We start from the raw sequence: 26,585 nt of genomic DNA on the forward strand, positions 1-26,585 counted from the left end.
CCAAAATCCAGTACTGCATATGTTTTGCATATTTTCCCACTAAATCCAACCACCACACTTTTTCCTGTAATTTTGTATGAAAAGCCTATTACAGTCTATAACACAACACACAGTTGCAATTCATGCTATTTGAATGATCTTTTATATCATTATACCTTAAGTGGATTAATTTTTGCGAGGATTGTATTTCTGGAGTTTCTGGAGGTTCTGTGAAAATTTGCAAAATTTGGCAAAATTTAATACTTGTAAAAGTTTTAAAACTATTGTGCTTACCTTTGTTTTAGACTTAATGATAAGAAGAACATTTTTGAAAATGGCTGAAAAACAACTGCATCGTTTCATTGATATTGGAGTTAATTTGACCGATCCAGTATTCAATGGTGTTTATCATGGGAAAAAAGCTCATGAAGATGACTTCTCTATCATGATGCAAAGAGCAAAAGATATTGGTATGAAAAAAATGATGATAACGGTTGGGCATCTTGAAGAAGCACCTGCTGCACTTGATTTAGTAAAAACCGACGAGAGTTTATTTTGTACCATTGGATGTCATCCAACCAGGTGTAATGCATTTGAGAAAGATACAACACCTGAGGAATATTACAGAAAACTTCTTGAAATAGCTACACAGAACAAAGATAAAGTTGTTGCAATTGGAGAATGTGGTTTAGATTATGATAGGGAACATTTCTGTCCAAGAGAGACTCAAAAGAAATATTTTGAAAAACAATTTGATTTAGCTGCTGAAACTAAATTGCCAATGTTTCTTCACATGAGAAATGCAGGTGATGATTTTGTGGATATTTATAAGCGAAATATGGATAAAGTTAATGGTGGTGTTGCTCACTGTTTCACTGGAACTGCTGAAGAAGCAAAAACACTTCTTGATCTTGGTTTGTACATAGGAATAACAGGTTGTTCCTTGAAAACGGAAGAAAATCTTGAAGTTTTGAAAACAATTCCTTCAGAAAGATTAATGGTTGAAACAGACGCTCCATGGTGTGAAGTCAAAAACACACATGCTGGCTCAAAGTATGTGAAAACTAAGTTCCAAACTAAAAAGAAAGAAAAATGGGAAGCTGGTTGTTGTGTTAAATCTCGCAATGAGCCCTGTCATATTATACAAGTTCTTGAAATAATGGCAGCTGTCAGGGGTGAAGACCCTAAAGAACTCGCAGAAATTATGTTTGAAAATACTGAAAAATTGTTTTTTAAATGATAATTTAGAGTTATATAATTTGAATAGAATTTTTACAAGAATTGATTTTTTGATTATTTTTTAGATTAATGATTGGTACCAAAAACTAGCACATCTTAAAATAATTTTAATACACCTTTTCGGCTGTAGTCGCTAATTGCCGCGCAGGCATTTTTTGTCCGTTTTACCACCCCAAAACCGTCCCAGTCTTTTTTTCGCGCCTATAGACAGGTGTTAAAAAAGGATTGGATCGAGTTTAGGGGGGAAAAAGTGCCCACGCAGCAATTTGCGGATACGGTAAAAAAGGTTTATAGGATAAAGCTTTTTTGTGAGATTCACACAAAATTTTTAAAATAAAACTTTCGAAAAATTAAATCCATGCCATATTTTGGAATTCCGATTAATCACTATTCATTGAATGAAGTATTTTTCGCATAGTTTAGCACTTTACTTATTCTTATTATAGTTCCAAAAGCAACAACTGTCTTTTGTGAATTTAAAAATTTATTTCTATTTCAAAGTCATTTCAATGTGACTAAAAAATAATCACTTTACTTTTTTTCACAGATCAAATAAGTAAAAACATTATGGATGAAAAAAGCAATATTTATTATGATTCAGGTGATGGTATCAAATTATTTGACAGTGATCAAAGTGAAAATTGTATTGATGAAGAAGAAGAAGATTGGGGCTTAGAATTTGATAAGGAGGAAGAAAATGAAATTGATGTAAATGAAAAAGAAGTGAAACGGGATGATGAAGTCAATCAAGAGACAGGTATATTGATATATGAATGCATTCTAAAAAATCCAAAAAAGAAAAGTTATTATCAGTGCAAGTTTAGAATCTACCAAGAAATTTGAGACCTGTTAATTTCAATACATTCTATGTTATTTTCATAATTGATACTGTTTATTATATAGGGGCATCTTCATCCAAGGAGACAAATTCAGATGTTATCATACAAAGAATGTCATTAAATGATGGAAAAGCTGGAATGCAAGGTCTGGATAAAGAAAAAATCAACAAAATCATTCACGAAGCAAGTAAAGGATCAAAATTTTATGAGAATGAGAAACGTAAGGATGAACGTGTACAAGAGCGTGTTTGTGAAATGAAACGTGATCTTGCTAAATTTACGGAAACCGATAAAAAGAAAGCCATTGTCGAAAGTGATAAATTATTAAAGGAACTTGAAGATGAGTTTGATTTTACTCGTACGATCTGTCATGTTGATATGGATGCTTTCTACGCTGCAGTTGAGATGAGAGATGACCCGAAACTGAAGGATGTCCCGATGGCGGTAGGTGGGAATGATATGTTGTCTACTTCCAACTACCTTGCAAGAAAATTCGGTGTCCGTGCAGCTATGCCGGGTTTCATTGCCAAAAAGCTGTGTCCAAATCTTGTAATTGTATCATCTCATTTTGATAAATATCGTGCAGTGAGTGCTGAGATCCGTGAGATCTTCAAAGAGTATGATCCAAATTTTTCACCCATGAGTCTTGATGAAGCTTACCTAGACCTGACTGAGTATCTGGTAACTAATTGTGAGGAATTGACTCTTAAAGTGGATGAAAATGATACCAGATGCCTTGCCGAGATTGTAGTAGAAGAAATACGTACCAGAATTCACGATAAAACACAACTGACTGCTAGTGCTGGTATAGCACCTAATTTGATGTTGTCAAAAATCTGTTCTGATTTCAATAAGCCAAATGGGCAATATTATTTGCAGCCGAACAAAGAGATGGTTGTGAATTTCATACAGGATTTACCTATACGTAAAGTATTTGGTATTGGTCGAGTTACTGAACAGATGTTACAAGCTCTTGGAGTTACTCATGTAAAGGACTTGTTGGCACAAAGAGATATTTTGTATTTGTTATTCTCTACAACGACTTTTGCTTACTTCATGAGAGTTGCGTTAGGAATCTCAGGCAATCGGATTATGCATGACGATCGTAAAAGTATGAGTGTCGAGCGCACCTTTCACAATCAGCAGGATAAAGACCAACTACTGAAAATTTGTAATTCACTTTGCCAAGAACTGGCTAACGACTTAAAAAAGGAATCGTTACAGATACGTAATATCACTTTAAAGTATAAACTATCTTCCTTTGTAACAAAGACTCGATCTAAAAGTATTCCTTATTCAATTTGCAAAGCAGAGGAACTTTTTCGATTCTCTAAAGAGATTTTACTGCATGAAATTCAGGAGTTTCAAAAAGAGGGGAAGAGATTCGAGCTCAGGTTAATGGGTGTCCGCGGTGCGCATTTTTATGATAAAAAACAATCTTCAAGTTTGAAGCAAAATGTCGTGGAAGACTTTTTTACTGCTAAATATTCAGAAATTTCTCCTGTAAAGCAGGGTGGTGCTTGTGCAGGACCATCTACTAAAGCAGATGATAAACTTGTACCCTGTCCTGTATGTGGAGCCCTGCAATCTAATGCTAATTTAGATGCCTTAAATTCACACATTGATGCTTGCTTAACCAAACAAACTATCAAAGAAATAGTAAAAGAGCAAGATTTAATCGAGGCAAAAACTCAGAAATCGTCACCAGCGAAAAGTACTGTTTCATCAGGAAAAAGGAAATCGAATGAACAATTGAAGAAAAAAGAGTCGAAAAAGAGCAAGAACACGCTGCATTCTTTTTGGAACAAATGAACATTGTTGTAATATTTGAATACACCTTTTCGATCGGTCAGGCGCGTGCCATTTCCCCCTAGACTCTACCAAATCCTTTTTTGACACATTTTTCTATTGCCTATTAGGTGCGAAAAAAGGACTTGGACGGTTTAAGTGGGATAAAGCGGACAAAAAAATGCCCGCGCGGCAATTGGCGGCTACGGTGGAAAAGGTGTATTTATCGTAGTCAGTTTATCTAATTGAAAATAATTATTTAGATTTTTGTAATCCGATGCTGTCCTCTTTGTTAAGTCTGCAAAAAACTTACTATTGTTCTTACCAGAAACTTACCAAAAAAACGATTATGTGTGCAAATTTAGAATACTAGAGAAAAGGGGAACTGCCTTCAGAATTTTGAAAAGCGTTAATAAAATACCTAAATCTCCAATATATTTTGATGTTAATTGTAGTTTTCGGAACTTTGAAACCGTTGATTTTGCCCAAAAAGGTTTACACAGGATGATTTCGACGACCAAAAAGTTAAGAATATCCATGATGAAATGAATTTACACCATTCTTATGAAAAAAGCGTGTATTCGTCTTCACGTTTTGACAGAAAATGATTAATTATTATGTTTCTTATATTATCAGATATTATACTAATATTTATCTGAGTCACGACTCGATCGAGAATTGCACAAAGCCTGTGAAAAATGTTTCAAAACAAGCTTTTTGGTTGAGCTTTTTTTATAGAAAACTTTATCCGAAGACGGCAAGCTAATACTCGATTTTGACTTACCATTTAGGACTCCCCAGATAACCTTTTCTTCTCGTAGTAACAAATCATAACCCTTTTAGATAAAAAGTCAGAATAATAATTTTCTCCGTCGTTTTTCTTTCAGGGAATCTAGAAATATTGAAATAAAAATAATAGAATATTAAAAATAAAGAAATGAAATGAACAAAATATTAATAGTAAGTATATTAAACTGTGACATAAATTTTTCGTGATATTGGTGATATACATATACGTCGTAAAATATCCTGCTGATTAACCTCGCTATTGCCTGTCAAAGAAGTCATTGATTGCACTTGCAATTAGAACTCTAAACCCAATAAATTAATCTTTGATCAAAACATAAAAACATCATAAAAATTGTTATAGAACTGTATCTGTTAAGAATAATCGTATGGGAGATGATACTCCGTCCTATTTCCGTGTCAAACTCTCCAAATATTTTTGCATAGACGCATCTTGCTTAATTGAGTAATCGAAGCAGTGATAAATTCTACACGATCCACGAGCAGCATTATATTTTCGAAGACATATTTTGCATGTGTGAGTTTTGACACCATCAATGTCTGTTGTTCTTCTAGGACACATCACTCTGGGATAACAAAACTCGTGTGGACTTGTATCTAAATAATAACAGATGAAGAATTATCTTTCTTTAAAGAAATGCAAGTTAGTAAAAGGTGAGTTAATACCAGGGCATTAAGAGGGTGAGATATAGCCAGTACCTCACCAAAAAATGTGGTTTTTATTCCGATCCTTGGTGAGTTAAGGCCGGTCTCCACTTTCGTGCGACATAAGCGAAAACTTTTTGACGTTATTGTAAGGTCATTGGTCGGTTGAGAAATGAAGCAATTCCATTGGTCGAAATTGACGTAACGGATGAAAAAAGTAGAACTTCCTTCAACTTCTTTTTTGTTCGCGCCGAAACTTTTTTATGACGTAATCTTTTCTTCAGGCAAAAAAGGTTAAGAAAAAAAACTGTCGCCCATTTCGCGCGAAAGTGGAGTTCGGCCTTTAAACGGTGTTTTGACACAAATTCAGTTTTTCGCTATTGCAGGAGCTTCGAAAGTTTAAAAAGTGACGTCAAAGAATTGAATATGCTTAAGTCCGAAAACCAAGCCTTCAAACATTCGAAAAAGTTGCAACCGGGATTATAGGTGTTACTGTATAAAAAAAGCCGTGAAGTCGACGCGCACTGTATTGATCAACTGTATCGCCTGACATTAAAAAATAAATATGAAAATATGAAGTTTAATTTATTCTCCCATCTCACCTCTCGTCATATCTTCTTGTGAGAAATCTTCCTCTTCAAATTCCGATGGATGAAAGTCTTCCAATAGAGGATCTTTATAGTATGCACCTAATGAATGAATGAAGATAAAATTACATTTTTCATTTTTGATCCTATTCAGAATTGGCTACTATGGACATTTCTTCAGGTCGGCTATTGGAACACACACATATAATACACATCAGCAGGTAAGCCTAACAATCTTCATTGTGAAATGTGGAAATTGTGTAGTGGAATATTTAATTGATCAAAAAGCGCAAGAATTCTTTGAGCTTTGTATAAATCCATAAGGTTGATTCAAAATTTAGGCCATAGTTAATAAACGCACAGGGAAAATAAACGGGAGAAAATAACAAAAGTTATAAACATGCGCTTAAGAGGGGGAGGGGGTTAAAGAGTTTGATTTGGAATCATACGATGAAGCAGTGCTCAGGCAGACCCAAATTTTTCAGGAAAAGTTAGCCATATTTTATTCCAAATAGTTTTTTGATATCTGTCTGAACCTTGTAAGGGTCTTTAGGTCAACTATAAAAATACGATGAAAAACCTTTTGTCATATAGTTAGCTTTTAAAAAGCAGATTATCAGTTTATATACAGTGTCTCCTACTAGATCTATATTTTTGTATACTCTGGTGTAATAATTAGAAATACTTACTGCTTGATTGTACAGCTACTGCTGCAGTCAGCAAGAGAATCTTGAACATCATTGTGTGATATGGTGTTAACAGTACGCCAATTTGCTCTGTAATAACACGTTCGTTCGTTAAACAGCTTATTTTTTTCATTTTTTTATTTACTTTTCACTACCAATTTTCTTGTCTTAACCATTCATCTTTGATTTCAACGTTACCGTTGAGTTTTCAAACATCTCCAAGGCAATTTTATTTGTTCTATTTATTATTTGGTCGCAACACTAAGAAAGGAAAGATATTATTGGGGGGACGTACGTGATATCGGTACATCGGTATTGGCCTTTTATTAGATCGGTAAATCGGTATTTCAAGAGCAGCTCGGTATCGGTAAAAGACCTTTTTTTTATGTCTGTATTTCCAAACCAAGAAATCATGTTTCATCAATGAAATTTTTAAAAGATACATTAAACAGATGTACAAGACTCTAGAAAATCTCCATTTGAATGTTGGTACAAAATATTGAAATTTTCAATAAGAAAGGGGAATGTAGAAAATCTACATTAATGTTGGTACAAAATAATCGTTCGGTATCGATATTTGAGCGAAAAAGTTATCGGTTTATCGGTAATTGGGTTAAAAAGTGATTGGTATATCAGTATAACGAAGTCCCGTACGCCCCCTCATATTATTTTGATTTCGAAATATTCTTTTTAATTTTTTGTGTATGCTTATTATTTGTCAAGGTTTTGAGAAAAAAAGTAATGCATTCATTTCTCTCTATTGTTCATTTAAATGCTTCAGAGTTGCAACAACCCATTCTTGTCTTTACCAATTTTGGATTAATGATGAACCGAACAAGTCGACCCGGTCGTATCTTGAAAATTAGTAAATTTTGGACCCTGTCAGATATCTTCAGAGTCTAAATAGTAGGGGGAATTTTGTTCGATTTTTTGGAATCGCTCGACTGTTTTGTTAGAAGCACTTGTTATACATTTTTGGAAAGCTAAGGGGTAGGGGAATCGAAATTACTATGTTTCCAATTTTTTTTCGGACACTTTGGTGTGATTTTCGGACAAATATGACGGTCTCAGGCAAAAATCATAAAAAAAATAAAAAATGAAAATTTTAGCTCGAGAAAACGGAGACCTGTTGTATATTTTTGGAAAGCTCTCAAAAAATTAAGATTAGAGATATATTGCAAGTATAGGTGATTTCTGTACCTAACTCGAGATATTAACCCTTGAAAACCGTGTTTTTCAGCCAGAAACAGCTATTTTGTCCAGTTTTTGCGCTTTTTGGAGCTCAATATCTCGAGTTAGGTACTGAAATCACCTATACTTGCAATATATCTCTAATCCTAATTTTTTGAGAGCTTTCCAAAAATATACAACATGTCTCCGTTTCTTCGTGCTAAAATTTTCATTTATTTTTAACCCTATGATTTTTGCCTGAGACCGTCATATTTGTCCGAAAATCACACCAAAGTGTCCGAAAAAAAATTGGAAACAGTAATTTCGATTCCCCTACCCCTTAGCTTTCCAAAAATGTATAACAAGTGCTTCTAACAAAACAGTCATGCGATTTTACAAAATGCCCTCTACTAAAAAGAGGGACCCTGACTGCCCGTACCAATTTCGCCTGAATGCCCCCCCCCCCCGAGCTGAGTGTTTTCTGTGACTTCAATGTGATGGCGTCTTTCATTTTTAATGTGTTTATCATAGGTTTTGTCCTTAATATGTTAGGGTTTTTCGGAGATGAATTTTTGCAAAAAAAAGTGCTGACGTCAACAGAAACATCATTTTCAAGAGTGTCCCTCTCAATTTTTATTTTCTTTACTTCGTGAGGAATCTCTGTACAAAATTTCAGAGCTCTATCACAATTTGAATTATACATATGATAATCCATCCCTATATTAAACCTGGGAAACGATAGAATATCTCTAACGATGCATTGTTAGATTTTACAAAATATGAAAAATTGATTATGGGTTGGTTAGGCTGCTGGCATCGAATAATAGATTTGTGATCCTTACAGATATACATGTATACGGAATGCGGTTTTATAGATATGTCTTGTGGCCTACATAACTGAGATATTGAAAGTGGATCGTTTTTAACAGCCAGATGCGGCAAAGGCTCTTTCTGACAATCACCCGAACTCCTTTTGAGGAGGAGCTAAAACTGAGGAAGTTGGCCCTTTTTTAAAATTTTCTTTAAAAAACTTTGAATTTCACAGTTCTTTTCGGACCGGAGGGGGTGAGGGTTTTTTGTCGAGGTGATGGAAATTGGAGAAATTGACGGAATAAACCTGAGTGAATAAACATTCGAAAATACATTACTAAACAGGGCTTTTGCACAATAGACAGCTCTAGGCTTTAAGGCCTCACTCTTCGTCTATAGGCACTGCTATAGTCGGCCACTAGTAACCCCCACCGGGAATTGCTTATTAACAGTTTTAAACATAATTGACAACTTTCACAAAAGATGTTTATCAATAGAGACTATTCATTTTATTATCGAAAACTAGAAATAACATTGGGCTGTTCCAGAAAATTTCCGTACATGGGGGTGGAGGATATATTGTCCGGGGGCAGCGAAAAATCATCAAAATTTGCCTATTGTCCGGGAAGCAAATTTACTCTGTCCGGGGGTAATTTGGGTTGTCCGGGGGTCAACTGATGCTTGTCTGGAGGGTAAAACCCGTTGTCCGGGGGGGCCAAAAGTCACTTTGTCCGGGGGGTAAATCACAGAAAATTGTTATATCCTCCACCCCCATATTTAAATTTTTTCTGGAAAAGCCCATTCTAAATCTGTACAAAGCTTCAAAATTGAAAATTATAGTTCAAGTTCTTTGCTGCAAAAAAACGTTAGTCTTTAAGCGCCATTTGTCGGTAGTGGGTATGATTTGACATCGCCACACTTCATTCCGTTTACTCTGCACATCATTTTGCCACTTACTGAAACAGGATAACGAAGACAATATCGACATTTGTTGTATCCATCAGTCAATATTTGTGAGCAGCGAAAGAATGGAGCACAAAACAGACCAGATGGATCGGCCATTTCTATGGTGAGAGATATATAAAATAACATATTTTCTTAAAGTGAATCCGGATATGATGAAAAGTTTTAATACTTCAGCCTAGGAAATTTTGTTGAATACACCTTTCCGACCGTAGTCGTGCGGGCATTTTTTCGTCCGTTTTATCCGACTAAAACCGTCCCAATCCTTTTTTGACGCATTTTTCTATTTTACGATTATTGGTGCGAAAAAAGGACTGGAGTTTTTTTCTCAGATTTAAGAAATTTATCAATCCTTAAACTTTAGAAATTTTCAATCTAAGTAGCAGGAACACAATCCAATTAGAACCCCCGCCTCTTAATAAATGTTTATGATGATTTAATGTTTTTGATTGGTTTACTTCAGCCAATCACTGCGCTCAAAAGCTCATTTCTTTGTATTTGTTCAATAAATCCAAAATCAAACTGGGTGGAGGACGGAACCATTGAGTTTCAAGCCCGAAGGGCTAGAGGTCAATCTCTAACCTTTCTCAGGCAAGAAAAATTGAAGCCTTAAAATATGCGCCGTATTTTTGATGACGGATTGAATCTAGCAATTCCTTTGTTTTCGAGTGATATATTTTTCGAAATTAAGCGGTAAATTTTAGTTTCAATCTGTCATTTGTGTAAAAACCAGGCGGGTAGCTCAAGGCCGCGCAACTTTGGTAGGATTTGTTGGCTTCAAATCCTACCAAAGAGATTGACCTCTAGCCCTTCGGGCTTGAAACTCAATGGACGGAACCAAGCATTTGTAGAGCGAATGCGTGTTGTGCGGAGTAAGCAGAATCTGCTCGGAAACGAGTAATCACTAACCTTCATCTTGCATAAATTCAGCGAATTCATCGAACATTTCATCTTCCATACCGTCGTGTCTATCCCTTGGTGTCAACATGTGCTTACCTGTAAAGAAAGATTGAATTGAAAGGCATTTTACTAAATTTCACCAATAACGAACTTTGTCCTTGTCTCATTTTGAAGCACTGTCCAAGGTAATAACGTCACTAGAAGCTTTCGAAAACGAGGCAAGAGTCACATAATGCAGTTTTATTAAAAAGGTTAGTTGATATAAAATCTATACGATGGTTTGTAGGCTATTTTTCTTTCAGCATATTTCATTTGTGTTGAGCTCACTCAAAGTCTGAGTATGGTTTTTGGCGAAACGACGAAGGGAATTTAGACAGAAGCTTTGAATTTGGTACTCAAGGTTTATGGAAATACTCTTTTCCCAATTTGAATATCTTCTCGGAAAAATACAGTTATACAGTTCGTTTATGAATGGTAATGCAGTTACAGTTGCCGCTCTCTAACTCGACGTTCTACTATTCGATAAGCTCCCTTATTCGATGAAATTTAAAGTCCCCGTCAACAAGAAACTCTTATGAACGATGCTCTCTTATTCGATAAGCTCCCTTATTCGATGAAAATCCAATTCCCCTTGAAGATCGAATTAGAGAGCGTCAACTGTATACAGTTATGGGAATCCAAAGTTAAGCGTCATTTTTAGCGACGAAAAGAAAATTTGAAGTTGTTGAGCAGATGTTAGAAAACGAAAACTTTTTAGAGAAAACCCGGGGGGTACTAGGGTTGGTGAATGAGGGGTATGTGCGGACGGGACCTCCGAAAACCGACCCTTAAAGATACCAAATTTTAGTGAAAAAGTGACCCTTAGAGAGACTTTTTCGAAAAATTTTCTCTGATTTTCAAAAATTTCCTACCCTTAGTGAGACTTTTTTGTAATTTTTTCTCTCAAAGTCAATTTTTTTTTCTAAAAATCCCCCCCCCCCCCGGGAGAGAAAAGTATATCGTATAATACAAGAGACTTACAATGGATATTGTGTACCAGAGCCACGAAAAACAATAATAAAAGATAAATCTTCATTTTTCTGATGTTAGTGTGCTTTTCACTCGAACAAGTATACTTCAATTCGTTACGACGTGTGAAATGAAGAAAATCGTAATTTTCTTGAAAATCTTCAACAAGTATTACTAAATTTTCAAACAATAGGATCTTTTGTTAAAATACAATTAGATTTCTATTTTAGGTTGTGAACCCATTTTTCTTCTCATATTGGTGAATTATTTTTAATTGAGGTTGTCAAGATACCATCTTCGTTTTTAATAATTTTAAAAAATGTGAGTAAATACACTCAAATGAAATCACATCAATTTTGTTTGTTGGTGCCTTGGAGGAGATTTTACAAACATTAAAAGTCATGACAATATTATTTTTGTGAAGGTGAAGTTTTATTTTCTCATGAGTAAACTTGGTTATTTTCGTATTTTAATTTTCCCCCGTTAAATTTTTTTTTTTTGGCAATGATTAGCTTAAAAAATGAAAACAACATGTTGCTGAAATTTGGTACAGCTGACCTAGAAAAAACCTCCTTTGAACCAATTCCAATTCAGCTTTGAATTTGGTGACTTTCTCTTCTTCAAGTGCATTGTCGTTTTTTTTGTCCAATCTCTTTCAATTCCTCTTCAATGCATATTTTGGGAGAAGGTTTTTTTGGATGTTCAGCCATTCTGTCACTGTGTTTAAATAACCCTCCATTGCACACACCTAACATAGTCCACAGTCCGCGTTCCTTGGAATTCAAATTTAAAGGTTTTGGTTTTCAATAAATGAAAGGGAGACAATTAAAGAGTGGCGTATGAAAGCCCAAGAAATGAATAGTTCAATAGAACACCCCTGTCTTTACAGCCCCAGTTGAACTTTTTTCTTCAGTGGGGAGAAAAATCCCTATCGAAATCCCAATGGGGATAGAAATTATATTGTTTCAAGGTCAAAAAATCAAGTGCAATTTTTAGACATTGATTTTCAAGTGGAGATGAAATCAAAGTCAATTTCCCAGTGGGGCTGAAATTCCAGTAGGGTATTTTCCCACCGGGGACCAAATTTTCCAGTGGGGATTGAGTCCCAGTGGGTCTGTGACACACTGGTGTAATAAAGGACACAACCGATTTTCTACAATCACAAAGCCATTATGATATTCCTCGAATTTTATAACTTTGAAATCGTTCAAATAAATGGCTGCAAAATAATACCATTATAATTATCATCTTGCCATATACTGAGCTTATAGCTTCCTACAAGTTTTCTCTTACAAGAATCGTGATTCAATTTTACCCGATCAGTTTTTTGAAATTCAAAGGATTTAGAAATATTCGTTCCGTTCTATAATTCAGACCTAAACTACTCTAAAGGAAAATTTTCGCGATTTTTTTCTTAAAATCTGCTGTTTGCTGTAATATTTTCTTCAGAAGGTACCTTTTAGAAAGGAATCTCGAGATATAAGTACTTAAACACATTTTGAAAAATCATAATCACAATTTTTTGCCCACTACTAAATCGATTCAATCAGTGACTAAGGAGAATATCAACCACAGATTTATAAAGCCCGAAGGGCTAGATGTCGTGTTTTAAGCTCTTCCAAGCAAAAAAAAAGTGAATTTCGCAAAATATTTTGCTGCTATCGTTTTCAAGTGCCGTAGGAAGCATTTTAATATTGAGGGGGGGCTGAAGTTTAGTGACACCGCGAGGGCCAACCATGGTTTGGCCCGAGGGGGAAAATTTTTAAAATTTGAGCTCTAGATTGCTTGAAAATGCACTAAATTGTCACAATTAAGACAAATTAAAAAAGATGAACTTTGCATTTTGCAAAATAACCATTTTTGAAAAAATTATGTGGGGGGCATAGCCCCCCCTTGCCCCCCCAGTTGCTACGGCACTGGTTTCGAAAGCCCGCGAAGCTTCTTATTGGTCAAGCGCGCTGAAATTCTATTGTAATGTCATGTGACCTAGGTAGGATTTCCTACCTAACTACGGCACACTTTTCAGCTAGAGCACGATATCTAGCCATTCGGGCTTTATAAATCTGTGATTTGAACACGAGTGATGAGATCCACCATTAATCAAAGACAGCTCGCTTCATTCTCTTATACATTAAATTATACACGTTTTTGCCATGAAGAACAAGTGAATTTTGACTGAGGATTGGCTGCTCTTACTTTTGTTTTAGATTTTTCAAGCTTAAATGTTCTTAAATTGTTTTTTATGCTTGCTTTATTCACCATTTTCCTAGCTATTAATTCTGCGAGGCTGGGATTTTTGTAGTTTGTTCTCACTCTCAGGTTTTTGCCAAGTTGAGTTTAAATGTTCTCATAGAATAGTTTATTCTTAAAAATTGTATATGACATAACAAACTACAATCCAGGAAGGTTATCGTATGCGTCACATAGACCACAAAATTCGTCAAATGAGAGAGACGTAAATTTTGTATGATTCTCAGATCATTTTTCAAAAAGATGTTTTTCTCGCATTGTCAATCCATCTTTCATCAACAAATCGTCAAACACAATTTACGTCCCAGACTCTATTAATAATTTACCAAACAAGCATGTACCACTAATAATTTAACTGTTAAGATTTCAAACCCGGAATTTTTGTCATGGCGTAACCAGTTTCTGATCGTCGAGTTCCTGTTATTCAAATTTTATCTGAATTTGAGCAGGATTTAAATGTAGCTGAAATTACCCGATTTTTTCCCAATACTTTGTTTTGAAAATAATAGTTAATTAGTCTTTTCTTATCATACTTGTTTTGTGTCTATAAATTTTGACAAAATTAATACGTGTGTAAGAAATGGATTAACTATAGGAAGGGTTCTGGTCAAGCCCCTCTCATTCTAATCTAAGTAGATTAAGCTTAGTGTGGGTTCAATTGACCAAAGTACGATTCTCAGCAAGGATTTGATTTGACGAGTAACATATTTGTAAAATTGCCTTGTATTTTGGTCGATTTTTCCGACAAATTTGTTTTATAAATAAGTTTTTAAAATATTATAGATTTATTTATTTTAAGTATTTTTATAGGGGTTGTATAATATGGAATCCGAAGTATGTTAAATAAATAAATAAAAAAAATTTGCGGGGATTTAATTCGGCGATTAGATAAGCTTGAACATACCAAAATCCAAGTATGCTTAAAATCGCCAATTCCGCCAAAATTAATTCACTTGAGGTATAATAATAATAATAATAATAATCAATAATAATAATCAACAAGATGATTATGGAGAGCGCCAAAGTCAAGAAGCGTAATATATCTACGGCGTGGATCGATTATCGAAAAGCGTACGACTCCGTCCCGCACGATTGGATCATCAATGTCCTGAAGATGCATAAATTCGACTCGACAACAATCAGTTTTATCGAAACAACCATGAAAGAATGGAAAACTTCAATCACACTTCCATTTCACGAAAGCACGATTACGACAAACGAATTTTCAATCAACACAGCTATTCCAGGGAGACAGCCCGTCCGGAATGTTGTTCATCATGTCCCTGCTACCATTATCATGGTTGTTAAAACGATCGAACCTCGGATACCGATTCGCCAACAACACCATATCCCACCTGCTATTCATGGACGACCTCAAGCTGTATGCATCAAACGACCAACAACTGCGTCAAATGATTGCTATCGTCAAAACCTTTAGTGATGACATATGCATGCAGTTTGGGATCGATAAATGCAACAAAACCACCATCATCAGAGGAAAGATCAAACCATCAGAAGACATCACTCTCAATAACGGCGAGCTCCTAACATCTCTTCAACCAAACCAACAATATCGATATCTGGGGTTCAAAGAACATTTTACGACTGATAAAGAAACGAAATCGTCATTGAAAAAGGAATATTTCTCCCGACTTAAAATGATATTAAAAAGTGAACTTTCCAGTAAACATCTAATCAACGCCATCAACATGTGGGCAGTACCGGCACTGTCATACGGCTTTCCAATACTAGATTGGTCCATAACCGAACTTGAAATCATCGACCGCGGGACACGCAAGATGCTGCAATCGTTCCACGCAATGCACAGCCAAAGCGACATAACGAGATTATACATCCCAAGAAAGGAGGGTGGTAGAGGTCTGATAAACTTAACCGAACAATTCCAAAACTCGATCATCAACTTCAGTACCTATTTGCTATCAACCAATGAAGCCCTCCTCAACTTGTTTTCTGATTGGCAGACCTCTAGAAACGCAAAATCGATACACGAAAGGGCGCAAATCTATTGCCAGGAGCTCGAGTTTGAAATTGAACAAATGTCTACCCTCAACAAACAACAACGGAAAAACAAAATTAAAAATAAACGAACTGATATGAAAGTTGAAACTCTAAAATCGAAAAATCTCCACGGGCAGTACGCTAAGCTTCTTGACGAACCACACATAGACAAACAAGCCTCGATGCATTGGCTAACTGCAGCTTCACTTAAATGTGCGACCGAATCAGCCATATGTGCAATACAAGAACAAGCGATAACGACAAATTACATAAAAAACACATCTTCCACACGGAAGAATCAGACATTTGTAGAGTTTGTCGAAAAGAAAAAGAAACGATCCACCATATCATAAGCAGCTGCGAATCCTTAGCACCCACCAAATATCTTGAACGCCACGACAATGTATGCAAGTACATCCACATGCTTCTCCTGAACGAGTACGGTATCCTCGATAAAGTGATTCCCTGGTACCAACATCAACCAAAAATTGTCGAACAGAACGATCATGTTAGGATACTGTGGAATTTTCCGATCCAAACTGACCACCGTATCCAATAAACCAAACCGGACATCGTTGTTATAGACAAAATCAATAAAACCGCCAACATAATTGACGTTGCCATCCCGATCGATTACCGTGTTGCCCAAAAACGCCTAGAGAAGCTAAGAAAATACTCAGACCTCTCCACCGAAATAAAAACTCTCTGGCGATTGTCAAAAGTTAATATCACTCCAGTCATTATTGGTGCTATGGGTTGTATGTTTAAATGCTTTGATAAGGATATTGAAAAACTAAATCTTGAGGTACATAAATTTGATAAATTTGAAGCTCAAAAAATAGCCTTGTTAGGGACAGCGCATATAGTGCGAAATTTTTCTCACTAACTTAGTCTAATTTTATACTACTATTAGAATCTTATCCACATTCAATACTCCTAAATAAATCTTCTTAATTTCTCAGAAATATCACAGCTTCATGATGTAACTTCAATCTCTGAACAGCTCCACAAGCGTGAGCCCAATAGATTGATATTGCAACATGAATACAGAGTTTTTGGGAGAATCCACGTACAGGATTCACTTAGAACTCTCTTTGAGATGCGATTTTTTCCATTTCTTCTTGATATAATTTCAATTTCCAATTCTCTCCACAAGCGCGAGACAAATGTGAAATTTAAGTTATAACAAGAAGAAATAAAGTGAATGGGGGAAGTTTATCTAACAGTACTCCATATCACGCAAAATTTCTTTTTGTTTGAGAGCCTGCCTGAGGAAGGATTCAGGCTAGGAAAATATTAAAAAAAAAAAAACAATTATATTATTGATTGGAATTTATTAAAACTAATTCTATTCGTATGAGACAATCATAAATCATGAGACGCAATCAAGCTTGTTCAGAATCCTTATCGAGTCACCAATGAATATTCTGTGAATCTTTTCAGTGTTTTACAGCGTCTTTTTGAACATAAATCTAGTCCAAAATCCTGAAATTATAGTCCTGAATAAGAAAATATTATCTAATATATACTGTTTATTATATCTTTTAGTTTATTTATATTATATCAGTTTATTTAATTAGGAACGAAACTATCTAACGATCTAAAGCGGAATTTTTCCCAATTCGCTTTTCAAATCACAGTGTGCTTTTTAGCATCAGGGAAGTACCATAGCTTCTTGAAATCAAATTAATCAATTTACGTTTTTAAACTGATGTGTACAAACCTAAGCTCCGATTTTTTCTCTCGATCAAAACACTCAGGGTAATTTATGTTGCTACTATTTAGTACGAGATGTACTTTATGATTTATAAACAGGAATCTCTATTGTACTTTTGAATTTTATAAGGAAAGAAATGAATAATAATAATAATAATTAATACTGCTATATTTCTGGCATTCCAAAATTTACATTGGCTCTTCCCTGAAACTCTGTATATAATATATGTGCGATGTCTAGAAAAAAAAAATTGAAAAATATCCTGGTAGTATACTGAAGAAAAATTGGGGCCGTATGCGGACAAGCAGATAGGGACGAAGCGGTGGGCTAGTATGACGAATAAAATGATTAGGATTGAGAAGTGTGAGGGGTAAAATGTGAATAGTGATAGAGCTAGACTAAAACCTAAACAAATCCGAGTATCTGAGTATGCTAGCTGAGGCCATCGCAATGTGTGCTATTATAAAAAATTAACGAATATATTTAAAAAAAAAATACTAACATAATGTTATAAGCTAGACTAGGCTAAGGTTCAAGTACTATTGGTGGCTAGAGGTAAAGTAAGCGAAAAAATAGATCTAAGAACTCGGTGAGATAGAATCACGACAGAGCGTAAGATAGAATGAGCAAAACTAGCATAGATTGCAAACCGAAGGCTGTGTAAAAGTGTACTGGACCTTGCAAAACACGACCAGTATTATGACATAAATAAGTGAGCTATCAACTATCTAAATTAAATTAATTGAAAATAATTAAACATGAAATAGAAAAGAAAAAAAACTTCATAGAACTAGAAATATAATAAAGTCATATGTACTGAAGAAAATACAAACTAAGTAAACCTAAGAACAGATAGGCTAAATCTAAGATCAGAATGGAGACTAGAGAACCAAGGCTACGAGTAGCGATATTGAAGAATTGAAGTCAAGATTAAATTGAAACTAAAATGGCGCGTGAATCAAATCGAGAATTAGACTAAAACTAATAAATATAACAAATAATAATATAACACAGAAAGCACCAGCTAGGAAATAGCGAGTAGTGATGCAGGGACTACAGTTGGTAGAAGAGGTACTACTGCAAGCTCCTAGCTAGGGCCTTGTCGAAAAAATATTTTTTTGTTTCTTGACAAAAGGCTTTGTAGGTATCTGAGTCACGACAGTTAACAGGTAGTTCATTAAACATTTTAGAAGCTTCAGATTCAAAGGAACCACTAACATTACAGGTTTCACGCAATTTAGTTCCACCAATTACATCCGTTCGAGTAGACTGGAGTCGTTTATAATGCATGTAATACTAATAATAAACACAAACAAGACGACTTAAAGTCGAAAATTTCGCATAATACTCGAACATCAACGACGAAGACGCGTGAAACGTGACTCCTGCAGCATTATGCATTTTGAATGAAGCGTTACACAAAATATACACAATGTATTGTACACACAGGTCATAGATACCCTGTTTTTTTTAATGAAAAATCTCAATCCATTAAAAAAAAGATTCCTTCAAAAATGCGACTAAAGAATTCCATTCTATAAAGCGTAAACAAAATCTTTCAATTCAGAATAATTCAGAGAACTGCAATATACTTGATAAAAATAATTAAATCTTTTTTTGAAAATGAAAAAGAAAAAATGAACTTTTCATTCTTTGATGCCAGAAACCTCGTTTTGTGCTTTGAAGGAACTTGTGATAAAGACTTCTTTCACTTTCACATTGTACTTTTCCAGAAAAATTGATATGGGGGGGGGGAGGGATAACATTTTTTGGAAAGCCGCCCCCCCCCATGGACATGTGACTTTTGATCCCCCGAACAAACAGGTCTAACCCCTCGCCCCGGACAAAGCATCAGTTGATCCCTCGAGAGCAAGTTTACCCCCCCCCCCCAGGACAAGGCAATTTGAGATTTTTCACTACCCCCCTAGACACTTATCCCCCCACCCCTGTACGGACATTTTCTGGAAGAGCCAATTAAAGGCAAAAGCAGTTGAGTAGTTGAGCTCCGCTTCTGACTAGAAAAGCAGGGTAAAAACTAGCCAACTTTAAGCTTTAAAGAAATAATACTCCTTGAGATTAAACTTTGACTCCTTCATAACTGCTTTAAACTGCATCCCATTAAACAAACCCTTCCCAATTCTTCCGTTCATCCAGTGAAGAATATATAGAGGAAAGATTCCAGAAAAGTAACAAGAATCTTAGTGCGGAAATGGGAATCTTATACAAACAACGGTACCATGATTCAAAATGAAAATCCTAATTAGCAAAAGGTGTATCAAGATCGGTGAAGTTTGATTGAAGCTCTCTTAGTTTGATTTATTACTTTGTTACCCATTCCTTTTACATTCCGACGGCTTATTAGCAGACGCCCACGCTAAAGCTTAAAGAGCGAGCCAATATCTATCATCCCATCGGGAAGGAAAAGCTGGAACTTTTACTAACCAAACTCATCTAGCACCAATCAAAATTCATCCGATAAAAAACTGTCATCATTTTAAAGAGGGACTGCTGCACATTGTCAGTTAGGGAAACCATCCAGGATCCTGCCATTCTATAAGCCAGCAAAAACTAAATGACACTTGTAAACTTAAGTTTCTTACCATTTTCCATCGAAAACAACCAACAACAATGCTACTTCCCAAAGCCGGAGACCAAAACAAATTATCTTCCAAGATTATGGCGCCCTTTTGGATCTATTGTTAAGGCCATTTAAAATGGTGGAAAGAGTTGCGGAAAGACAAAGGCGCTCGCTGCGTCGAGGGTGGTAACGCCAAAACGCCCAGTATGATCTTCCAACAGAAGGCGAGTTAGTTGCCGCGCGAGTTACGTCATGTACTCCACCGCAGCGCATAACGAAGCGTGTTTAAATGAATATCTTAATTATAAAGAATCTCTTATGTGCTACTTTCAGTAAACTTCGAGTGCTTATTAAGATGAAGAAGGTAAGAGATAAAAAATGCGCTGGATTTTATTGAACAGTTGATCAATCATCGCTGAAGTTTGAAAAGTTTTACCGACGCAAAAAAAATTGTCAGCCAATTAAAAGCACAGTGTGCTTATACTTACTATGTTTGCTACATCGTCTAGGCTAAAAAAAGTGCGAAAAGACACGAACGCCATTTTTTATTGAGTGACGTTATGATTTTTTTGATTGCGGCCGCGTACAGGAACTCGCCAAATGTTCCTAACTGATTGTGCAGTGGTGTATAGACCTTTTTTCAAAGAGCCCACCCTGTTGAATAATTATGTAGTCCAGCAGAAAAACAATGATAAAACCATGCATAATTATTACAATATGCATGATACAGTAATTATGCATGGCTCTATCATTGTTTTTATGGCTGGAGTACATAATTATTCAACAGGACGTCCTCTTTGAAAAAAGGTCTATGGTGGGCTGGATCTAAATGTCCTTTGTACGGGGGTGAAAATAGGTTAATTTGAAATCTGCTGTACTGTACACCCCACCTTACCCACCTTACCCAGTGTCTAGGCAGGGTCGTTTCGATTATACAAAAATCATTGCTGAATTTCAATTTGACATGATTTCTAAGAAATATCATGAGATGGGCGCGGGTAACTTGCATCAGTGGAGGCAGGAGATTTGAGGGCATGCATAGCCCTCAAGAAATGAATGACCCGTTTGGTCATTAAAATACAAAGTTAAATCAAAACAAAAATGGTAGGTTAGAGCTGAAAGCGGAGCTGCGTAGTTCATTTGTTTTGAAATTTTGCTGCTTTGATTGGTCAAATGCTATGCAAGTTACCCTCCGCTCCACTGACAGTCAGGCACATCCTGGCAAATGAACGGGGTATTTTTCACTTGCGACCATTGGCAAATGAACGGGGTTGAAAACGAAAGTGACGTAATAGAGCCGAATACCCAGTTTAATTGAACCGGGTTGGAAATATTTTGCTTCATTTCAAAGAACTGCATAGATGAAATTTTTTTTCCATGGGTCAATTTTGTCTTCGAAGATTGAAGAAACTTTTAACGAAAAAATAAAGTTCCCAGTTTTCTTCCTTTTTTCCCTTTTTCAGTTTGAAGTTCATTTTTATTTATTTTTACGCTTTTAGCCTGAGACGTCCTATCTCACTTACACTGGGTGACGAATACCCCATGCAAATGCTCACCCCGTTCATTTTCCAGGATGTGCCTGACTGACTGATGCAAGTTACCCGACTTCAGTTCACGGTACTTGCTAAAACTGACTGTTTGTCACAACTGGTTTCACTATTAACAAATAACTATCTGGTGAAAAAAGGGAAAAATATCATACCTGTGCTGTTTGTAGTTTTGGGAAGAAGAGAAGAGAGGGTTAATAATGTTGTTGTTGTTCTGGAAAATTAACTCTTTTTGTACTACTTACTGAGCATGATCAATTTGTTGGTGCATTCACTAACTACACAAACATAAAATACTTAGTAGTAAACAAATATTAAACCTCTTTAGAACTCTACAGAAGACCAGAAACATGATAAAAATTTATACCAGAGCAAGTTTCAGCAAGCATGTGCTCAACAGCCATTAAATTCTCACGAGATGATGTTACAAAAGGCTGGTTACACTTCTTGCAGTAGCGTATTTTATTTATTAAGAAAAGTCTTGTTTTCTATCACTTTTTATCTTTGTGAGTGAGTCCACCTTTAGAATATTGGCCGTAGTACGCCCGCAGCCAAACGCCCACGCCATAATTTGCGCCCCAAAAAATGTCTCGCCACATACATACATACACGGAAGGCTATCGTAATACTTTCGCTAAGCGAAATTAATAATGATACGGGATTCAGTTTGTATAAACGACTGGAAGAATCCGGTGTCCCAGCCTTATAGATACCGGGCCTAGCTACGCAGAAACTTGCGTAGCGAGAAACAATTATTAGCAAAGCAAACTCTCAAATAAATCACCAAATAAAACATTTTTAACACACAAATCCACACACATTTTATTTTAAAGAATTTTTTTTGAGCAGGAAAAAATTTTAATTGCGATATTGACACTTTTCTTTTGTTTGGAGTTAGTGCACAAAGGTTTCTAGACGACTAAAATTTACTTTATTGCTTTATTTCTTATATGTCTGAATTAGTCGTCTAGCTTGCTAGACTACCGTTCGAGTCTTGGCTTGCACATATTTCTCCATAGGGAGGAATTTGGGCCAGTCATTCATATTCACTGATTTCCACGCAAGTTTAGCCAGACTGTATTCGGTCCGTTCTTTGACAGGTAGCCATTTCATATCTATTACGTCAGACTTGCGAGAGTAGCTCTTCCGGACGAAGCTAGCTGTGGCATTTTGGACTCGTTGTAATTGGTTGAAAATATTGTGGTGCGTTGTGAATTACGGTATTACCATAGTCTATTTTACTCAATACAAGAGATTCTGCCAATTGGCGTCGTACACGGTATGGTAAATATCGTTTGATGAGGGATAGACTCTTCATCGTACCATATGCTTAGTGACGATTTTTTTGACATGTTCATTCCATGTTAGGTTTTCGGTGAAGATGATTCCTAACAGCTTGAATAGGGGAACACGCTCAATCACATTTTCGTTATTTACTTGATTTTGAATTCCAAAAATTATGCCTCCTTGCCATTTGAGATGTGGCAAGAGCAATCGATTTAGTTTTCTGGCGTTTAAATATCAAGTTCGATCCAGCGACCATTCTCAATTACGCTAATATCCGAGTTCATTTCAGTGACACATTTTCAAGCTCGTTTGGTTGGTGTGGCGATATATAGTCGTGTCATCAGCATATTGAACACATTTTGCGGTGGTTTTGTGGTTTTTGTTGCCATGTCGTACACGACAATGTTGAAGAGAATGGGTCCAAGTATGCTTCCTTGGGGTACGCCATTAGTAACTGTGAGAATGGATGACTTCTTGTCGTTGATCTGTACGTACTGAAGTCGATTGCTCAGATAGTTGGAGATAACATAGAGTGACTTTTTTGAGAAGCGTAGTGTGTGAAGTTTTTTATAAGAGTTTCAAAAATCAACTGTATCAAATGCTTTTGAAAAGTCAGCGAGAACTGCAGAGTGATTCGCCTCGATTCATCGCTTTCAGGATTCGTTTTTGTTTTGATGCAGGTGGTTATTGTGCAGTGACCCTTTCGAAAACCAGATTGATTTTTGATAATAGTCTTCACTTTCTAGATAGTTTGTCATTTGTGTCATAATCAGTCTCTCGTATACTTTGAAGGATCGGTAATATGGAGATTGGACGGTAGTCGCTCGGATCAGCGGGTGACTCAATTTTAGGAATAGGGCTGATTTTCGAGATCTTCCACTGGCTAGGAAAGACGGATTGTCGAATGGAAGAGTTGATAATATGGCCAATGGGACTACAGATTTCATCGATGGCGAGTTTAATATATTTCGACGGTATCTGGTCATGGCCAGTTGAGCAGTCGTTTCGAAGATTACATAAGGCTTTACGAACGTCAGCGTAGGATACTTCGTTTATGTCGAATGGATTGTCTTGTTCAGGTAATTAGTTGATGAGTTGATGAAGGATTTGCTCTGATTTAGGTTTTAAGTTAAGAAGTCTCCCGGCTGTTGTGTTGAAGTGGACATTGAGTGTGTCGGGGTCAGCGAAAGAAAAAGGTATACCGAGGAATAGAGCAATCCACAAGAAATTTTTCCTCTTTGATTTTGATTTATTATTGATTTAGCGTAACTATAAAATATTGCGTGACAAGAAATCTGAGAACTTTTCATCGTATCAGCAGTAGTAGTATCAGCAGTTGGTTTCGGTTGTTGACTGGTTGATGATGGATGGATTTATTGGACTTTTGGCACAGGTTTTGGCACTGACCAAGATTACATTAAGTTTGCATAACTTTAGTGCTCTTTTCCAAGAAGATTTTTTATTGTTTTCAAGAACTTTACCCCGTAGGGGTTACAATAATGCCATTCTTCTTAAAACTTTACTGTATTGATAAAAGGGTTGGCCAAGGGAATTTAGATAACAAATAATTTTTGGGGTCGTTGAAGGATTAATCCCCCTAAATTTTGATTGATTTTAAGTAAAAATTAACCTTTGTCCGTTCGTCCGTTCGTCTGTTACCAGCTTTTCTCGAGATTGGCTCATTTGTTTTTTCTGATTTTTGGCACAAAGATGCAAAATGGCCGTTTTTGCAGATTTGAATTGGGCTTTTTCCTCATATTTCTTTGTTTTTTTCACTTTAAAAAATTATTGATAACAATGCCTGAGTCAGTTGTCAATAAAACTTTTGCACTTTTGCAACCGGAACTTTCTATTTCTTTTCTCCCTACTCCCCTTCCCTCTCCCCATCAACAATCAATGATGAAATTTAATGCATTTTCGCTAACCGCTATATTTTCTTAATGATTGTTTTTATTTTTCTTCTTATTGCTATCTAAGTTTCATCATCAGGTAGGTCCATTCAGGAGGCCCCCCCAGCGGTTTGCGTGATGGCTTGATTGGGACTTTTTTCTTGCATGATGGCGTGATTAGAGATTTTGGCGTGATATGTGATAGGGCAAAAATTTGAGGCGTGATGCGTGATTTTGGCTATTTTTGGCTATTTTTTGCGTGATGACAAATTTTAGCGATTTTTGTGATGTGTGATGGAGAATTTTTTTTTGCGTGATGGCGTGATTAGGTGTGCCGCTGGGGGGCCTCATTCAGCATCTTACTTGTTTTTTGAATTTTAATTGCATTTTTCATCGAAAATTCATCGAAAATCACTCATCCAATTCTCAAAAGAGACTTAATTTTTTCTTGGGAGGGTTAGATTCGTCTATTTAATTGCCAATTATATGTCTTCATGCCCAGATTTCATGAATGCATCCAACTTGGTATTCTTACCTTATTTTCAAATAATACTTACCTGCAAGAGTACAAAAAGGAAAAGCTAGGGAACTTTTTCAAAAAGTAAACACCTTCGAGCCGCCATGACAGTTGTCCTTTTCGGACAAAACTAGGACATCAATTATTTTCTAAAACAATTGAAGAACAATGGTCGCTCTCCACCGTTTTTGAGTCGTTTATCCAGTGTGATTATGAATTCCTTGATGAAAATTATCAGTTTTTTTTCTTGATTTAGGGTTTTTTTTAAGAAGGACTTATTTTCTGAAAGGTGTGAAAGAGGTGTGGAAAAGGTATCCTTACAGCTCTCACCCTATATACCCGATAGATGAAACTTTGGTTAGAAATGTTAATATTTTCCTTTTCCTCTGACAGCTTCTGGGCGGCACTCAAGGTAACTGACCTAACTAGTTGCGGCCCTTAAGGGTATAGTTTCCAAGCTTCCCAAAATGCACCGTAAAAGTGCACACTGAAAGTGCAAGAAAATGCACTGTAAGGGTGTAAACAATTGGGAAAACCGGAGCTAATTGGGAAAGATTTTGAAAAATCAGTCAATTTTTCGCCTAAATGTACCCAAAATTTGATTAAATTTTCTCTGCACTGTAAGGGTCCGATTTTAAAGGCCGAAAATAAAGTAGATTTCAGATCGAATGCCCCCCCCCCTGGGACAGCTTGTAAACCTATTTCTCTGCTTTCTAAAAGGGGTGTGGTGTATGACCCAGTGAATTTACGAAATTTCTTTTAGGCTCGCCATTATCAGTATGAGTGTGAATGAAATTTACAACTTACTATTTACGATGTGAAACTAGAAATTATTTCCAGAATTTCATTCTTAAAAATGTATCGAATAACAATGCAACATGTTTTGAAATTTAAGAAAGTGACAAAAGAATTGGGTTTTCAACACCTTCTATCTTGTGACTTTGTCCTGACTTTCTTCTTAGCCCAACTTTTGAGATAAATGCAACTATAATTTTCAGAATTTCAGCTTGAATTATTAATAATGTACATATACAAAATAGTTTTCTCCCGGGGGGGGGGATACCTTATTTCATGAGTCCCAGGTAGGGCAGCAAGAACACCAAAATAAAAAAATCAGTACCTCGTAGGGTACCTTTTTGGAGGGAATTTGGAAAAAAATTGGAAAATTTTAGAAAATTTTGGAATTTCAGTCCCATTCAAGTACCCACTTAAAAAAAGAGTCCCACATAGGGTCCATTTTTCGAACTTCAGCGGCACATCCCCGTCGGTCACCGAGGGTAGTACCCCCCCTCCTGGAGTTTTCTGTTTTCTGTTCTGACATAATGCTCAAAATAAAGAAACGCTCTTGAATATACCCTTT

General features: G+C 36.0%; 4 protein-coding genes across 4 annotated transcripts; 2 read left to right on the top strand and 2 right to left on the bottom strand.

Annotated features, from left to right (window-relative positions):
* Positions 1-255: 255 nt before the first annotated feature.
* On the top strand, positions 256-1,260 carry LOC136798716 (deoxyribonuclease TATDN1-like). The gene has a single exon (XM_067055372.1). The coding sequence runs from the start codon at positions 290-292 to the stop codon at positions 1,217-1,219; it is 930 nt and encodes a 309-aa protein (XP_066911473.1). The 5' UTR covers positions 256-289; the 3' UTR covers positions 1,220-1,260.
* A 509-nt stretch (positions 1,261-1,769) lies between these two features.
* Positions 1,770-4,276, top strand: LOC136798717 (DNA polymerase kappa-like). The gene is made up of 2 exons (XM_067055373.1): positions 1,770-1,975; positions 2,122-4,276. The coding sequence occupies exons 1-2, from the start codon at positions 1,786-1,788 to the stop codon at positions 3,867-3,869; spliced, it is 1,938 nt and encodes a 645-aa protein (XP_066911474.1). The 5' UTR covers positions 1,770-1,785; the 3' UTR covers positions 3,870-4,276.
* Positions 4,277-4,802: 526 nt separating this feature from the next.
* On the bottom strand, positions 4,803-6,690 carry LOC136798726 (uncharacterized). Its single transcript, XM_067055383.1, has 3 exons — positions 6,574-6,690; positions 5,900-5,986; positions 4,803-5,249 (listed from the first exon to the last, which is right to left on the bottom strand). The coding sequence occupies exons 1-3, from the start codon at positions 6,623-6,625 to the stop codon at positions 5,041-5,043; spliced, it is 348 nt and encodes a 115-aa protein (XP_066911484.1). The 5' UTR covers positions 6,626-6,690; the 3' UTR covers positions 4,803-5,040.
* A 2,346-nt stretch (positions 6,691-9,036) lies between these two features.
* Positions 9,037-11,559, bottom strand: LOC136798706 (uncharacterized). Its single transcript, XM_067055359.1, has 3 exons — positions 11,434-11,559; positions 10,423-10,509; positions 9,037-9,614 (listed from the first exon to the last, which is right to left on the bottom strand). The coding sequence occupies exons 1-3, from the start codon at positions 11,486-11,488 to the stop codon at positions 9,424-9,426; spliced, it is 333 nt and encodes a 110-aa protein (XP_066911460.1). The 5' UTR covers positions 11,489-11,559; the 3' UTR covers positions 9,037-9,423.
* Positions 11,560-26,585: the final 15,026 nt, after the last annotated feature.

The sequence above is a fragment of the Clytia hemisphaerica genome, unplaced genomic scaffold (assembly GCF_902728285.1).
Source record: "Clytia hemisphaerica strain Z4C2 unplaced genomic scaffold, Clytia hemisphaerica genome assembly, whole genome shotgun sequence".
NCBI lineage: Eukaryota > Metazoa > Cnidaria > Hydrozoa > Leptothecata > Clytiidae > Clytia > Clytia hemisphaerica.

Bases quoted from the DNA above. Each gene is read 5' to 3' on its own strand.
- LOC136798717 (XM_067055373.1), top strand. From the start codon at position 1,786: ATGGATGAAAAAAGCAATATTTATTATGATTCAGGTGATGGTATCAAA. The intron at 1,976-2,121 runs GTATATTGATAT...TTTATTATATAG, and splicing joins TGAAGTCAATCAAGAGACAG to GGGCATCTTCATCCAAGGAG.
- LOC136798726 (XM_067055383.1), bottom strand. From the start codon at position 6,625: ATGATGTTCAAGATTCTCTTGCTGACTGCAGCAGTAGCTGTACAATCA. The intron at 5,987-6,573 runs GTAAGTATTTCT...TTCATTCATTAG, and splicing joins AGTAGCTGTACAATCAAGCA to GTGCATACTATAAAGATCCT. The intron at 5,250-5,899 runs GTGAGATGGGAG...GTTATTATTTAG, and splicing joins ACAAGAAGATATGACGAGAG to ATACAAGTCCACACGAGTTT.
- LOC136798716 (XM_067055372.1), top strand. From the start codon at position 290: ATGATAAGAAGAACATTTTTGAAAATGGCTGAAAAACAACTGCATCGT.
- LOC136798706 (XM_067055359.1), bottom strand. From the start codon at position 11,488: ATGAAGATTTATCTTTTATTATTGTTTTTCGTGGCTCTGGTACACAAT. The intron at 10,510-11,433 runs GTAAGTCTCTTG...CTTTCTTTACAG, and splicing joins TCTGGTACACAATATCCATT to GTAAGCACATGTTGACACCA. The intron at 9,615-10,422 runs GTTAGTGATTAC...CTCTCACCATAG, and splicing joins TGAATTTATGCAAGATGAAG to AAATGGCCGATCCATCTGGT.